The sequence below is a fragment of the Sylvia atricapilla genome, chromosome 6 (assembly GCF_009819655.1).
Source record: "Sylvia atricapilla isolate bSylAtr1 chromosome 6, bSylAtr1.pri, whole genome shotgun sequence".
Lineage (NCBI taxonomy): Eukaryota > Metazoa > Chordata > Aves > Passeriformes > Sylviidae > Sylvia > Sylvia atricapilla.
This window is the reverse complement of record NC_089145.1, coordinates 42,331,573-42,348,929: the sequence shown is the minus strand read 5'-3', so window position 1 is coordinate 42,348,929 and position 17,357 is coordinate 42,331,573. Positions and strand designations below refer to the sequence as shown.

General features: G+C 44.8%; 1 protein-coding gene across 5 annotated transcripts in view; it reads left to right on the top strand.

The window, feature by feature from the left end:
* CEP170B (centrosomal protein 170B) overlaps nt 1–17,357 on the top strand; it is a 57,404-nt gene that overhangs the window by 31,540 nt on the left and 8,507 nt on the right. Inside the window, exons 5-12 of one of the 5 annotated variants that reach the window (XM_066321658.1) lie at nt 999–1,061; nt 1,956–2,704; nt 4,720–4,905; nt 5,095–5,203; nt 6,640–8,415; nt 11,648–11,897; nt 14,139–14,298; nt 17,018–17,056. In XM_066321658.1, the coding sequence (XP_066177755.1) occupies nt 999–1,061; nt 1,956–2,704; nt 4,720–4,905; nt 5,095–5,203; nt 6,640–8,415; nt 11,648–11,897; nt 14,139–14,298; nt 17,018–17,056 (3,332 nt within the window). Of the gene's footprint in view, nt 1–998; nt 1,062–1,955; nt 2,705–4,719; nt 4,906–5,094; nt 5,204–6,639; nt 8,420–11,647; nt 11,898–14,138; nt 14,299–17,017; nt 17,057–17,357 lie in introns of all 5 variants that reach the window. The other 4 variants (XM_066321659.1, XM_066321661.1, XM_066321660.1 and 1 more) reach the window with 4 other exon arrangements.

Below are 17,357 nucleotides of genomic sequence, written 5' to 3'. Positions count from 1 at the left end.
ATTTTCAGTGTACTGTGACTGTGTGATGAAAGGGTTTGTGCTGGAATTTTTTATGTTATTGTCATACTGGATTTCATTGACTTACTGGAGAACATTGTCAGGGGTAGAAGTGTGCTTCAGTGATTTTGCTCTTTCCTCTTGGAGAAAACAAGAGAGTTGGACAGCTGTTGCTGTTGACATGCACAGGAACACTGCTAGAAACTGTCTGCATTTGCATCTCTACAGTCCATAAGGCATGGAAAGTAGCTGAGGTAATTCAGTGTGTAATTTGCATATCAAGAAATCAACACTGGACATTTGATTAAAACATACAGTGTTGGTGGCCTGAGGAGATGATCCAGAGCCTCTGCTCTGGCTGGTGTCATTTATCTACGATAGCTGTGCAACGTGTTCTTCTGGCAGGGCTAATTTTGAAGATGTCTTGAAGGCTACTGCTGGCTGCCTACCAGGTTTGAGTCTCCAGGATCAGTAATGCCCACCACTGGGGCTATCTAAATAACATTTGGTCACTTCCAGCAACAGTGTGGTGAATGTAAAGCCAGGTATCAAGACTATAGGGTGTTCAGGTCTTAGCAGCTCGAGGGGATCTGCATGGTGTTCTGCTGGGCATCCGTGAGCATGGTGCATGTTTTCCTTGTGTCCTCACTGTTTTGCATTCATCAGAGCTCTTAGTCAAGACCTTTAATTTAAGAACTTTCCCTTCCAAGGGTGAAGCTTATCAGCCCTCAGGGCACAATGCAAAGTTTGCTGGCTTTCTTCATTAGTGTGTTAGGACACTCTTCATAGAGTTGACTCCTGGGTTGAATGGACCTTGCATTAAATTCTAATCTTTTACAGTTCACTTGATGTAATAAATGGTCTTCACCCATGAGTCTGGAGAACTTGCCAAGTAGGTTTGAGCAGTTTTCCTTCAAACACGTGGTGTTTTAGTCAGTATGTCTTGCTACATATTACAGTCTAGAGCGCAGAGACCTCTTTCCCCGTTCTCCCGATGACAGGTTCCTGGTCGTTGACTGAGTCGTGTTCTGTGCCTTCACACCTGTTTCCTTCTCCAAAAAAAGGTTTGTTTTTTGTTTTACTTATAACTTTTTGGTTTAATTTTAACTTTTTGTTTTACTTCAACTCACTTTCTTAGAGTCCTGTGCTAAGGTGCTGAGGGGCAGGCAGGCACTTATAGATAGAGACAGTTGTAAAGGCGGTTGTTGCTAACATAAGTGAAAATAATTATAAACTTAGCTTAAGCTTAGTGAACTCTTAGCTAATGATTTAACCTTTGCTTGGCTCGATAGTGTGGTGTAACTCATGGGGGTGTCATGGTGTGATTCTTAAATCTCCAGGAAGAGTAAATAATCCTGCAAATTTACTTTTCTCTTAGCCTCTGGTTTATTTCCCCCTTGTAGGGGAGGGTGATGTGGGTGCTCAAAAATGCATGTACTTGTAATGCACTGATCTGGTCCTTCATCGTGGGGATTTGGTTTCATGGGATGCAGCATGAGGGTTTTATTTCCTGATCCTGCAAAGATATTTCTGCTGTGTAAAAGAGAAAACCCCATGAGATGGTCTTGGACTACAGTAATTGGATAGAATGGCAAAATGATCTCTTGGGGTTTTTTTTCTAATTGAAAAAAAAAAAAAGAAACAAAACATTAGGTATGTAAACCAATTGCCATTACAAAATCAGAAATCCATGAGGTTGAAAGTACTTCTTGAATTCTTTTTAAATAAATAATTAACTTGGTAGCCAACCAAGTGAAGAGGAGGGTCAGGAGAGAGCTGCCTTCTCTTTTATTTCTTCTGATGGGATGCAATCCATGTACCACACAGATGTCTTTGGAGTTTTTCATTCTTACAAAATGCTTTTCTTGTAACTGAAAAGATAAATTTCAACTGAGAGGTAATGACAGGCCCACAACAACTGAGAGTATGAAGGTCAAATCTACATACCTTGTTTCCAGGCAACAGGCACGAGGACGGGACACAGAGCGACACCGAAGACCCCAAGGCGGAGAAGGAGACGACGACGGGTGGGGAGCGTCCGACAGAGCAGACGAGGCTGCAGCGGCAGATGAGGCGGGACCCCCACGAGATGCTGCACAACAAGCAGGCCTTTGTCATCGAGTTCTTTGAGGACACCCCACGGAAGAAGCGGTCCCAGTCCTTCACGCATAGCGCTCACTCGTCCCAGAGCGACACGGATCCGGGGCTGAAGAACAAGGTGGAGAAGCGCAAGAACGCGATGCCAGCGGAGAAGCCAGGAAATTCAGCGCCGCCGTCCCACCTCACAGCCCAGGTGGGCAAACCCACCAACAGCTCCTGCGGGACCCAAAGAACGAGCTCCTTCAAGAGGGAGAAGACGGAGGATCGGATCAACTCTTCAGCCTCCTCTACTCCCAGAGTCAAAAGTTATGGGAGCGTTGGGAGGAAGTCGAAAATGGCTCAGGATTTCATGGCTGAGTACTTGCGTGAGGCTGCTCAGTCTGGGAAGCCAAACGCTGAGAAGCCAGCCCCTGTGCCCACGCCGGTAGCTCCACACGTGGTTATATCCTCAGAACCAGAGCCTGCCTCTGCTCCACCTCCCGAGGTGAAGTCAGCCCAGGGCAGGAGGAATGATGAGGAAGACAGTGTAAGTGAGACAGGCACGTACACCATTGAGACAGAGTCGCAGGACAAAGAGGTGGAGGAAGCACGAAAAATGATAGATCAGGTAAACACTGCTTTTCTGTGCTTGGCCAGTGAGCTGAGGGCTTGGAGGGCCTAAATTAACTGTTGCCATGAAAGGATGCAGTTGGGTGCAGCGTGGCATTATAGTTAAGGATGGAAAATCATCTTGGGTGACCTGTGCTAAGGATAGGCCCCAACAAACTGTGAAGCATATATTTAAAAAATCCCATCAAAACAACAAAATTACAAACAAAAAACCCAAAGTAAAAGAAGGCAAAATATGCCTACGGCAAAGAGCTGCTTGCTTACAAAATGAAATTTGGAAGCAAAAGTGAAAGAGTGGGTTTGCCATTTGTTTAGAGGAAAGGCAACACCTGAATAAAGATCAGGCTGATTGTGCTGACAGCAGTGGCTGGGAGCAGTTCTGCTCTCTAGGACTGCTCCCAAGCCTCTGCTTTGCATTGCATCACCTCCTGCCCACTGTTGTGAAGATGGGAGCTGCAGCCCATCACTGATGGATCATCTCATGGTAGGCCACAGGAAATGCCAAGGGCTGGTGCTTACTAGCCTTTGTGGCAGATGTTTCTGTATTTGGCTGTGCCTGATTGGAAAGACAGTGCTTGCTGTCAGGGCAAGCAGCAGCTGGCTGAGACAGCAAAGGGTGTGAGCTAGGGCAGAGGCAATCCCAGGTGGCTCTGTATTTATTTGTTTGGATTTTGCAGAGTGAATTATTGCCTAAAAACTAAACTCCAGAGATGAGAGAGGCTTAAGAATAACCCACGCAACTAACCAACCGCAGGGCAAGCCAAAGTTTGGCTGATTTTCAGGTTTGAGTCTCATCTGCGGTCTATTATGAAAACAAAACTGCCAAGTTGTTATGAAGATTTAGTGAAATGTAGTCAGGAGGATGGCAAGGTTTAAAGGAAGCCTTAATTGAATGTGGCTTTACAGCTTTGTATACAGTGTTTATGAGCCTGGATCTAGCTTCTCTCTTTTGTTTTTTATTACATTTGTTCCTTACATCTTGTTTGAAATGTGATCAAAAACTTTCAGGGCATGGTCACAGCAAGGTCCTAGTCCTGACATTAGAGACTAATAGTTCTGGTAGGGAAATACGAGGGAAAATGCCACAAAAAAACCCAAAAAACAAAACAAAACAAAAAAAAAAACAAAAAAAAAAAAACAAAAACAAAAAAAAAACTGGGGAGTAGTCTTGGCAGCCATGTGACTCTGGCAGACAAACTGGCCAGCTTCTGTGCCATAGACTTGGTGCAGTGCAGACCTGCCACTTGTGAAACAGCTGATAACTAACCCTTAGTGTTTCTGTCCAGGAAGAAAGAAAATGAATTCTGGACTTGCTTAGGTTCTAAGGTGTCTCTGTTCTTTATTCCTCTACCATTGCAAGCACATTTTTTTTAACAGCAGTGAGAGTGGAGATCTTTATGGTTGTCTCTGTGCAGCCAAGGTAACCTCTGTGGTGGTATCTTCCTCTGAACTTCTTGCAGTCAAGTGAGAGAAACAAGCCCTTCTGAGGCATGAGTCTTGGTCACCCCCCATAGGAAGGGCTGTTTATCTTCAGGGAGAATCTGTCCAACCAGCTCAAACACTCACCTGTCTCAGAGGTGCATCCTTTCCCAGTTCTCTGGCAGTGCAAGGCTGCTTTGCTCAGCCTACTCAAAGCTGCAGTCTGTGAAAGGCACTAGGGATGGAGCTTTTCCATTTTCTCTAAGTTTTCATGAATGAACTGGTAAATAGCTTTCCTGTCACTTACCTAAATTTCTCTGGGCTTTTCAGTGAAAGTTACTGCTGTTAAAGGCAGCACCCCTAAATAATGAGGGAGAGAGGAAAGGTGGGTGTGAGTGGAATTCTATGATTAGGTATACTTAAAGCTACTACTGTGGAGTACAGAAGAATTGTTTGCATGGAAGCATTGGCAAGTGTTTCTGGCCCTTTGGGATCATAATTTGCGTGTGACTAATGTTTCACAGATTTGGATTTTTGGCTAATGTTTTTTCTGTTTTCTTGCATTTTAATATTGCCATGCAAATGTCTTTTCAGGTTTTTGGTGTTCTTGAATCGCCTGAATTTTCCAGAATCTCTTCAGCCTTTAGACCAATAATTAAAGGGGAAAAAGACGACTCTGGTTCTCAGCATCTAATCAGTGAAAATGGCACTAGTCAGAAGTCACCATTGCTCCAGGCAATATCCTCAAAAGCTGTGAATGGGTCTCAGGCTGAATCGCAGGTATGGGCAGTCCAGGTGGATTTCCTGGGATGGTGAAGGTGTAGATGGGTTTTCTGTCTGGATGTAAATGTGATGTGTAGCTTGATTTCCATTTTGAACAGGCTGAGTGATGTCAGTATGAGAGATTTTGTGGCTAGAATTTTGTGTACAAACCCTCTTCCTGACCTTATCTTCCCCACCTTGTTGTAGATGTCTGCAGCATCTCAAGGGAGTCAGAAGTGGGTGTCAAGGTGGGCAAGCCTTGCGGACAGTTACTCTGGCTCTGGATCTGGGTCTGGGCAGGGTGATGGAGGTGCAGGTAAGTCTCATCCAACACTGTGGTTTGAGGGTAGCTCAACCTAAACCAGGATGATAGAAAAAGCAGAAATTAAGGGCATCTGTGTATCTGGCTGTAGGTTATTTTCTGTTGTAGCTACAGTAGTTAGAGATGGGAAGCACAGAGTGAATCGTTCCCAGTGGACTGAAGATGGAGAGAGCTTCTGGTTTGCATTTTGGAGTTACTCAAGAGGTTCTTAAATATTAGATTTGGCATGACTTAAGGGAACCTGGGAAGGAGAAGGCTTGTAAGGCTTTGGGTGTTAACCAGCCCCAAGCTGTGATTCCTTAGACTGCCTTATGATGCCAGATGAGAACCCTTTGCACATAGCCTTGGAGTTAGTTCCTGACTTGCATGTTTTTTTGTGTGCTTCTCCTGTGTCTGGCTGTGCTGAGAATTTATGCTGTTCTGGGGTTTGCTGTTGAGTGGCAGGTTTAAAGGGTGGAGATCAGCATAGAACACTAGGTATGGAGGGAGAGAAAGGAAGTTGAAGAATATCAGACTCCCATCATAACTTGGAAGACACCTTATGGACCCTATGGTCCTCTTGGTGTGTGAGAAAAGGAGCAGAGCTTTTGCAAATGTTTTCAACTTTTTTTGGTTGGGATTACTTGTCATACCTTCTTGCCATGGAGAACTATAGATAGATCCAATAAAGATTAGAAGGTGGCTTTATTTCAGAGATTGTTGCCACTATCTTACACCATATAGAATACCTAACTCCTGGAGTCCTTGTTATATTACCATAGCCAAATAACCAGTTATCCTGGTATTCAAAGGTGGTATCAGATATGGAGGTCTGGCCAGCAGCATGGGAGAAATAGGAACACTCTTTCTATGGGGTGTGTCCCTGCTGATAAGCCCACACATACTAGGGCAGCAAGCTCTAATTCAGAGCCTCTTGATTATTACAGGGTCTTTCTCTTGGGACTTTGTTCTGGGATATGAGTGTAGGAGAACTTGTACTGTGAAAAACACCATCTGTTTAGTCAAATGGGCAGTGTTGCTTAGAATGGCACTTAAAACACTGCATCTCTGATGTCTGATGGCTTTTCATCTCCTTCCTGTGGCCTGATTGATGCTAGATGGCAGCAATGTCATTATCCTCCAAAGTGCTTGTACTGAGAGGTATATTATGGGACAGTGAATCTGACATACTACCTTGAGAAGGGAAAGTGTTGAGCAGTGTGATTCAGCAAAAGGATGAAGTTTAGTGTCTGTATTGATAAACCTGAGGGAGCAGAGACCAGCCAGGCCCTGCAGATGTTCATTTTACATAAAACCTGAGTTCTAAGCACATCTTGTGAAGTGCTTTTGTGAACTTGAACTTTGCAGGATCAAGCTCTTCCTAAACAAATAAATAAATTAGAGGCACAGTTTTACTGTAATTGATTTCTTTTCCACTTAACTCTCTCCAGAAAGCGGGGTACCCCCAAAACCTGGAGAACCAGAAAACTCTGTGCCCTCTAGAACAAGGCGCCTTCTTCCCCAACTCCCACCAAGTGATAAATCAGACAGCCCCACTCCCACGGTGCTGGTGTGCCAGGAGTCCTATTCTGAGGTTACCAAGAGAAGCATTGTGAAGGACCACGGTGTGGAAGCCTATGGCGATTCCAGCAGCCGTCTCTTCATCCAAGAGGACCTGGATCCGGATAGCCTCAGCGATGCCAGCAGATCTGACGATGGCTTCAGCACGGAAAAAGGCAAGAAATATAAAGAGAACAGCAAAATGCTAGAGCAGATGAGGGAAGACAATAGATCAGAGAGCCAGCAGCCAGGAGCCTCCCTGATCTCTCATGTCAGAGCTGTCAGCGAGCCAGTTTCTGCTTCGTTCTATATTGGTGATGACAGCAATGATGCAGGGGTTCCCTCCAAGCTCTCTCTGAGTGTGTCCCACACTCGAGCAGACAAGGACAGCAAGGACCTGGAGTTTTCCTTCAAGTGTGCTGGCACACCAGTTTCTGGAAAGCCACCGGTCAAAGATGTTAATGCTTATATAAACACGGCTGGAAAAGTTGTCATTTCCCTTAATCAGAGTCTTCCTCAAGATCAAGAAAACATGCCAGGAAAGGAAATGGCATCTTTTGTTAGACAGGAAAGTTTTACCAAAGATAAATCAAGCAGTGGTGTTCCTCAAAATAAACTCCCACATATTTCAAGTCACCCTCTGCTTAAAGATTTAGAGGCTGTTCGGTCAACTCGTATGGACTTCAGTCAGGACACTCATCTTCTGCTTAAAGACACTGAAACTGCCTTGGCAGCACTGGAAGCCAAGTTGCTTAGTCAGAGCCAACAGGTGGAGCCCTCAGAAACTGCTGGTCAGCTGGAGGATTCCTTGTCAGGGGACTCAGATGTAGACACGGCCAGCACAGTCAGTTTGGTGAGTGGCAAAAACGTCCCAGGAACTGCCCCAAAACGCAAAGCAGTCGCAGGCCTGCAGAAGGAGAAATCTTCCTCCACGCCATCCATCCAGGACCAGTGTGGGCAGCCCAGCGCTCGGGACAGGCTGACAGAGAAGAGAAAAACACAAGCACCAGAGGCACCAAACCGAGCAGAGGCTGCCAAACGCTTCCAGATGAAGCGGAGCACTGGGACTCGAGGGTCGCTTGACTTCACAGATGACGAGAGAAGTTCAAACTCACCCTACCTGCCAGTCCCCGATGCGGTTGTGTCTGACCACGAGCACCCAGTAACCCGGCCTGTTCCCAGGAGGAAACCTTACACTCAGGCCACCAAGGAGGACCAGAGCAAAACGACCTCGAATGTGCAGAAAATCCAGCAGGTTCTCACCCGGTCCAACAGTTTATCCACCCCACGGCCCACAAGGGCCTCAAAGCTACGCCGTGCCCGGCTGGGAGATGCTTCGGACAATGAATGTGTGGATGCTGAGAAAGCAGCCTCCAACTCGGACGCCACTGCTCAGGGCACCAAGCAGCCCACAGAGACCAAGAAGCTCTCCCGGCTGGACATCCTGGCCATGCCCAGGAAACGGGCAGGTTCATTTACAGTGCCCAGTGACTCGGAGATGGCGCAGTCGAGGACGGGGTTTTCGGGTCGCAGCGCCGAGTCCTATCGGAAGACGGGCATTTCGGAGGTGAGAGCTGCAGCCAGGAAAACAACAGCAGCTGCCTCTGCCAAGCAGCCTTTCAGCAGGACCCGTTCAAGCAGTGTCAAGTATTCCTCCTCATCATCCTGTAAGTGCTCCTGCTTTATATTTTTCCCTTCTTCCCCTGTTTCTGACTTACAGGCTGCACATGGTTGCTGAGGATACTAATCAGTATCAGCAGCAGTGGTGGTGCCTTGATGAGTACAAAAGTCTGCATTAACGAGCAGCGCGGATGTTGAGATTTCCTGTGGGTTTGGAGACAGCAGAGCACCCTGATACTCAATGAAATCGTATTGTGGTGATGTCTGTGAGGGTGCTACAAATAGCGTTTTTTTTCTTTCTCAAGTGATTTTGTTGTTTGAACAACCAGTTGCCATTTTACAGTTGGCCATAGTTTCACTTAAAAGATAGACTTTAATGACCTTCTAGTGCTACTGTGCTAACAGAAGAAATTCTGTTCTGTTTTACTTGTAAGGTTCAGAGTTTTCTCACAGACAGCGTATATTGGTGTTGATGACAGCTGATGTCCAAGGTGGCAGGTTTGAAGGCATCTGAAACAGGAGAACAAGAAATAAATGTCCCTGTGTTGTGAAAGCTATTCCCTTGTTCTTGTAAATGTAAAGGCAGAGCTGGACACTGCAGGTTGACTGCCCCAAGAGATAAACAGTTTTGTGTATTTTCACTCACTTTTGCCATAGCTAAGGCAGGTTCACAGTTGTGATTCCCACGAGGCAGCTGTGTGGGAACTCCATCACCCTGTAGTTGAGCACTCAACAGACCCTTGAAATACCAGCATTTGTTATATTGAAATCAGCCTTCAGTTAAGAAGTGGAACAGTTCAGATGACAATTCTGGGATGGTAATTAGTAATGAGAGATTGTCCCTGAAACCTCTGGTGTGAGTGCAGATCTCTCCCTGTAGCCCTTAACCTGCCATGGATGTGGCAAAGCAGATGTGTTTGCTTAGGATTTTAGGAGTGATTGGAAGCCAAATGGACAGGAAGAACCCCTTTGGATGGATTTCTCATTCTTGTTGAGAAGAACACTATTTTCAGCAGTTTCATTATTTTGTAAGGAGTCTTGGCATACTGGATGTGTCCTTTAAAATATTTTCATACAGCTGAACCATTTATCTCTCTTTGCAGTATTCATTTTTATTGCATGCTAAAAATGTTATTTGCTGCTTGTTTTGATTTGTATTGTTTTACTGCATTCAGCTTCACCTTTCATTTTAGTGATTTTTTTTCTTACGCACTTGTATATGCATGTAAATCAGAAGGTGATTAAGCTAAAAGAGTATGTACAGTCTCTTCTCTCGCCTTTTTTTGAGATGATGCTATTATTAACTTTTTGTTAAACAATGACAAATTTAAAGCAAGATAATGTGGTCACAGTTTTCCAAACAGGAGGTGCTGTTTGCACTCCCTCTGCCTTTGGACCACAAGCTTCACATCATTTGGAGGAAAATGATAAGTGTTGGCCAGTTCTTTATTTAAATGAATTGGTTTTTGATTTCCACAGCTCTGTAGCAGCATGCTAATACCTTTCCTTGTCCATAGTTGCAGCAGATGATGCTAATCCTTCCTCTGAATTAGTTGCTCTTAAAATACTAACCTCCTAATTTCTTGATAGGATTGTGAACCTTGTGCAAGCTCTAAGTACATGCTGGTGTATTTCAAGCTTCATCACGCTTGCTGTTGTGTGATGCATGCTCCTGTACTAATGCTGTTGTAGCAAATCAGCAGCTAGAACTCCCTTCCTGCAACAAGAGTGACATGTTGTTTAACTGGACTATTGCACTGTGCCATCAAGACTTAGCATGATACAACAACCCTTGAAAGCTTTGAGTGTCAAGCCAAGGGGCAGATGTGGCTGATTTATTCCAGGAGTTCTTAGTGTTTAGCTAACCACAGGACTTCCCAGCTCTCCCAATGGGAGGAAGTTAATCTTGCTAGTGGAGGAGAAGTATGAACTGTCTGCCCATGAGACAAGAAATGCCAGTGTATTGTTGAGCCATCTGAAGTAGCTTTCTGTGAAAGTCACAGATAACATCAGAATAATCCAAGTTACCAGTTCTGAAAGCTAAAGGCCTATCTCCCGTGCTCCTCTGTGTACACAATTTGTTTATTCAGGGTAATTTAAAATACACTGAGGGAGCTGATTCTGATTTCCCTTGGCTTACAGAGATGGAAAATGAGTCGCATAATTTTAAAATTACTGTTCAGTGACAGGGTGACCTCTTGATTCTAAAACTGCATTACAAAAAAAAAAAAAAGATGCAACTCTATTAATTGAATATGAGCAAATTTATTTTATATATATATATATATGTATATATGAAAACCCTAAGCCAAGGCATTGTTATAGGTATGGGTGAGATAGCAATGTCTAGGACTTCTTTCACTATACAGTAATTGTCTATAGTTTCTACCTGCATCTTACACGCCAGATTAGTTGGCTTTGTTTGTATGATGCTGGGCTTAATTCACATGAAGTGTTTCAGCATTAGGATTGTCTTGGTAACACAGTGGAGTTTTTCAGTGTTGTAATTCTAAATAACTTGTCTGGTTCTGTGTTTGGTGGGTCTCCATTCTTCAGGGACGGACAGAAGGGAATGAAGCAGTACCCATAGAGAATATAGTGAGGCAGCAAACATTGGGAGCGCAGTTTTCAAATAAGGACACCTTGACATTTCCCAGGCAAGGAAGACCTGCACAGATCTTCAGAACAAGTTGGGATAAGTGGGCAGCTTCCACTTGGCTCCAGGGCTTGGAGCCAGTCCTGACTGTGAACACGTTCTTGTCGAGTGTCATTAATGGTGAATTGCGAGGCAGGAGGTGAACACAGAGTATCGACTCTTGTAAATAGCACCAAGCACCACAGTCCACTCTTCACTCAAAAACCCCTCCTTCTGCTTGTACTTGAAGCTAATTAGAAAGGTATCTGCAGGCTTGAAAATTGGGCTCTCTTTAGAAAAGGACTTCTGTGGGACTGTGATGGGTCTGAAATGTGTGCTACTTATACACAGAGCTTCTGTGCATGGAAAGCCAAGTCTGTAGTAATGATTTACTACAGTGAAGGCGTTAACAGAGTCATTATGATTTTCCATTGGAATTTCCCACTCCAAATCTGTACAGTGAGTGGGAGCCATAGAGTGGCTCAACTTTGAAATAAGCTCGGAGAATTTGGTGTTTTAACTTAAGATCTGCACAGAAACTCTCCTTTCCTTGTGCTCTTGGGCTAGTTTTGTGTTACCTTTCAGCCTTTTGTAGTTACTCTTGACTACTGTCCTTGGTCTGAAACCAATTCATTTTTTATAAGCATCAAGGCGGAGACCACAGGGTTCAGATTACACTTCTACTTCGGAGGAGGAATATGGCTCAAATCACAGCTCCCCTAAACACAAACGCTCCCATACTTCAACAGCCACACAAACCCCGAGGATACGTGGCTCTGGGCTGGGAAAGCAGAAGCACAACGGCAGAGAAACGGATGATGATGAAGATTTTGATGACAACCCTGACCCCTACAACTTCATGGCGCAAACAGCAGAGATAGCAGAAATAGCCAGGTGAGGTGGGGCTTTATCTGTTAAGCTACGTGTTGAAAATGTGTTGTTTTCTCCTTGGTGTTTAAATCAAACCCAAATCTCGGGGTTAGAAGGAGAGGCTCTCCTGTTGTTTGTGCACTCACATCTCTTTTATATATGAACATTGACTTGGAAGGTTCTCATGAACCTTTACAGCCTGGATGTGCTGGTTGTACCTTGTATCTACAAAAGGCCAAGGGACAGGGCATTGTTTCTTGGTTTGTTTCTTGTTCAAGCTGTGGGAAGTCTTAAGTGTTTATACCTGCATATCTCTGCTCTCTGCTGGGAGTCACAGTGTGTGCATGTGCCGTGGTTGGTGTGAACTCTCCTAATTTTCTGCAGAGGAAGTCAAATGGATTAGGAAAGACTGAATATGTAAACTGTTGAAGCTGCGTTGCCTGAAGCTGGTGAGGGAGCAGTAAGAAATAGCTGCAGGGCAGAAACCTCTGCTTGGCACAACTGAATCTGAACCTGTCTAGACCTTGTATATAAATGTGTTGTTGCTTAGCTTGCTGTCCCTGGATACGGTACATGCTGTGTACTGGTGGTCTGTTGGTTGCCTGGAGGACCTCAGCAATAAAGCAAATAGATTCTTTTTTTAAACAGTGGCATTTGAGGTTTGTCATCTCTAATATGCAACTGTGTTATGCCAACTTTCCAGAAATACTGGTCTTCCATTGTACTGGCCATACTTGAAATACTTTTGCCTGAGGGAGCTGCCTTGCGTCTGCTTTTGGCCACATTGCCCTCACCACTGCTGCACTCACCTCAAAAGGGCTTTTCTTGCCTGAAAGTTGCTCTCAAGCTGCTAGAAAGTGTGTCAGCCTTCAAATCAGGCTGCCCTACCTGTGCTGCACGAAGTGTGTGTGTCTGTATGAGATGCCAGCTTCTCCCCCAGCAGCATTCCCAGCACCGGGGAGCAGCTATAAATAAAGGGTTGCGTCAGACTCGTCTGGCGCTGCACCATGCAGGGCTCTGTCACAGAGCCTGCCTGGTAATTGCAGTTCTGATTTCCCTTGCTGCTCCTGAATTAACTGGGAGTGGTTTAGAGGAGTCAGGGAGAGTTAAAAGGGAAAATGCCACTTGTTTATAGTACTGAATCACATAGTAGAAGTGTTTGGTGGCAGCTCTGTCCAAACCAGCACAGAGAGGGGTTACCTTATGCAGGCAGCTCAGCATGCATTTTATTAGTTCAACTATGCATTTTCTTTCCAAGGAAATGTTTTGATGAACTGACAGGTTTATCACATTGCTTGTTTTCCTTGTGGGTCCCTTCCAACTTGGAATATTCCATAATAGCAGGGTTTTTTTTGTTGGGTGGGGTGTTTTGGGATTTTTTTTTTTTGGTTGATTGTTTTGGATTTGGTTTTGTTTTTGTTTTGTTTTTTCATTAGAAGAGGACAGTTGTTTCAGATGAAGCTAACCAGCTGTAAGATTTTTTTTTTCTCTTGGAAATTTTCCTTTAAAATTACTACAACAGCTACTTCTGACCTGAAGTTTTTTAAAGCTCTACTACCAACAATCTTGAAACTTAGGAACTGGTTTTGAGCTCTAGAGCAGATAGAGCAAGGGGCTGCCAACACTGAGTATTAACTGGACACCTGTCAAGGGGCTTGAAGTTTCAAGACTTGGTTTCTGAAAACCAGATCCCTCTTAAGTATGCCATGCTTGCCCTCCTAATCCCTCAGCTCTTCTAGAGAATTTGGACACATATTGTGATTTTCAGTCTACAGACCACAAGAAAAAAAGAAAGAGAAATTGAAGTTTTTTTCTCTAAGTAAAAAAAACACAAGATTTTTTCTGTATGTACTTTTTAATAGAAAACAAAGAAGACCCAAGAAGAAAAATTAACTGTATTCTATTAAAACAAGCAAACAAACAGACAAGAGAGAGAACTAGAGTGGATGGGTGGGGGAGCAACAACATAAAATTTCTTTATGGATTGTCTCCTCTACTTTCTGTAAGCGTGTAGTCACTAGAATTTGCTTTATATCAATTCTCCACTTCGAAGCTGGATTCAGGAAAGAAGAGGATTTCTTTTGTATGCAGCCAGAATGTTCCTCAGCACCCTGCCAAGGTACCCCAAAAAACCCTGCTGGCCCTAGCCTCTGCAGAAGTTATAGTTCCCACAAACCTTTTGTGGCTCCTCTTTTTATATTTTATGAATATGAGGCATTTTGTATTCTGTGTCCTAATGGTTCTGCTTTGTTGCCTGTGCTTTAGGCTCAGCCAAACCTTGGTGAAGGATGTGGCCATCCTTGCTCGAGAGATTCATGACGTTGCTGGAGATGGGGACTCCCAGAGCTCCTCGGGGACGGGGCCAAGCACCTCCCTCAGCTCTATGCCCAACACTCCAGCTTCCACCATATCCGCGAGAGAAGAGGTAAGGCCAGGAATCACAGGAATCTCTGCCTCTCAGTGCTAGTAAGTACATGGGGCATGGTTGGGCTAGGAGTCCAGAGCAGCTTCCCCCAGTTGCTGCAGCACTGAAAAACCTTCATTCCCTGTACTCCTAAAAAGCACCACCAGAAAGACCAACTGCAGCCTATTTAGGTTGCTCTTTGGTTTGCCCTCTGTGCCTCAGCCAGCCTTGCAAGATATGGGAATCATATAATTTCCTAAGGTCTCAAGGCTTCTGTTTGCACACTGGGCCTTGAAATTTGCATCTGAGGAGCAGGATGGAGGGAATGTGTTGTGCTGCTGTGCCAGGAGCCAGAGCCCTCCTCTTAGTTCCACACGAGGCACTGACAGTGTGTGCTGGCTGCATTCTCTGTGTCAGCTGTGTGTTTTGTACCTCTGCTGTGCCCTTCCTGCCAGGACTGTTGAAATGCTGTGGAGGTGTTGCTCGAATCCCTTCCCTCCGAGTATTGGTGGAGGAGGGCAAGGACTCTGGGAGCTGGGCAAGGAGGAAGGCAAGTAGCTTGGGAAGTGCTGTCCCCCAGCCCTTCAGTGAAGCTGTGGCTTCCTCCCAAACTGTGTAGCACAGTTGGTCTGCACTTGGCTGGGAAGGAGAGAGGGAATTTCTTAATTTGGTTCACAGTGCTGCAGTATAGGGACAGCTTAGCTCAAATTTGGCTACAAGGTCACCAGGAGGCTTCAGCTGCTAAAGCAAAATCGCCTTTGCTAGTATTTAAATCCAAATTCCCTCCTGTGTGCCACCAGTGTGGGCTTAAAAAATACCAGCTCTCAGCTGCTCAGATGGTTCCCCTGGCCCCCTGTTGTCTTTGACTGTTTTGAGAATTGCAGACCCATCCCAGGCAGGGTTCAAAACTGAGACCAAACCTATTACTGTGCCAAGAGAGTCCTTGGAGACCCCGTGACCCTGCTGTGATCAGCGCTAGAGGTGCAAAGCAGAAATTTAGGGAGATACCCAGAGGATGAAGTGAGTGTGGCTGTGGTTCTACTAAACTGAGATCAGCTGAAGCCTGCTCAGGGAAGGGTTTGTCCCAGGGCCTATTGGATCCAAAGTGCACGAATGTTTCACAATGACTTCGAGCTGTGAGATAAAGTGTTTTATTGCTTTACTTCCTTGCAAGTGCCATGCCTGTCAAGCTGCCTTTTGTATTAATCTTTTCAAGCAGTAAAGATGACATGTCTACTGCACTTCTGACTTGCAAATGAAACATTTTACTCAGCTCCCACTTGCTTGCAGAAAAGCAGGGGAGGAAGAGCAGCATCCCTGATTTTGTTTTTTGGAGTGCCACTGAAGACTTCAACTATAAGTCAGCTCATACAGAGAGATTTTTCCAGCTGCTAGAGGAAGACACCTGCAAATTATGTTGCTGTTTTGCAGAATGACAGACTTCAAAGTGTGATGCTGAATGGCAGAATCACAAACCCAGGATTGCTCTGACCTGAGTGAGGGTTTCTCTGTGGCTTTGTAGTGCTGCTGTGTGGGACATGCCAGTCACTCCCTCACAATAGTGAGGAGAGCAGATTCAGGACTGTCACACTGTAGAGAATACTCCTGGCAGTGCCCCCTGCTAGAGCAGTTTTTGAGATCTTACAGTGGTGTAAAGGATGAAGCACTGATGGGAACCTGTGAAGACAGATCAGGAGCCATAGCCTTTGGTGTGCTCAGGCAGTGGCTGAAAACACTCTCAAGGTTTCTACTAAGGCATCTTCTGAACAAGAGTGGATATCAGCATGATTTCAGCAGGGCCAGCATCTGGCAGGCCATTTGAGTTACACCCGAAATGCCACAGTGTCTCAGTGTTGCTGGCTTACCTTGTCCATAGCCAAAACAGGTTCCATCAGCAGGGTTTTCTGCTGCCAGTGCTGAGATGTGGAGCCAGATCCTGAATAGATTGGGATTCTAAACAGTGCAGCTTGGGGATCTTGTTATGAATACCAACAATATAAACTGATGTGTTTTAATAAAGAGTCACCTCATCTTTGGTGGTTGTGTAACATAGTCAGTATGAGTGTTGGTAGGACAAGAGGAAATGCTTACAGGAGTGATGGAACAGAAAATATGAGAACAGAACAGGTCTTGTACAAAAATCTCCTATGATGGTGGAGCAGGTGCCGTCCTTACCTTGTTTTCAGCTGGTTGTGCTGAGACCTGCTCACTGTAGGAACATCTCATTCCCTTCTGACACTTTTGCTGCTGCAAGCAGCCTAACTTACTGTCTCTGCACTTGATGAAAGGAAGCTTACTAGCTAAACATTTTGGCTGTTGTGCCCCTGCACCATAATATCTCACACCTGCTGCCTGTGTATAACCCAAGTGCTGCTGCATAGTGCGGAGAGCCTGGACCTTGGATGGCACATGGTTTCTTCACAAAGAGCTGTGTGCTTTGCCAAGCAAAGAGCCTCTTGGGCTGGATGTTCAGCCCTTTCCCAGAGGGCTCTGGATTTCACTCAGCACAGTAACACTTTGGAGTAACTGGGGAGCTGCCTGAGGCCACCTCAGCAGAACTGCTGGTGACCAGGATCTCCCTGGGTTTCAGTGCATGGTGGGAGGTGGGCACCAAGTGCTGGTCCTCAGGAATGTGCTTTTGGGAATGTCAATCTGAAATAACCCCAAATCCTGTGTTCTCTGATACTTGCTGTCACAGTCATTCACTAGCATTGATCTCTTTGTTTCTGTTTTAACACAGATTGCTCGTAGATCTTTTCGGCTGGCATATCCATCTCAGGTGCACTTTCCATCCCATTATTTTTGTATCTCTGTCTTGTCACTGTTATTTTCTTCCCGTTCTTTTAAAGTTGTTGTCAGTAAACCCAACAGGAGTAACTGTCCTGTCATTTCCGTTCTTCCTGTTAATTATTTGCATTTTTAGTGGTTTTGTATTGCTTTTTCATCTCTTTCATGTGTTACTAAATGGTTTCTAATTAATTTGAGTGTGTCTTTAATGTTGCATTGATATATTAAAACATAAGATATGGAAAAACAGGGTCCTTTTGAGTTCTAGCTAAATTCAAAAAAGACAAAGATGT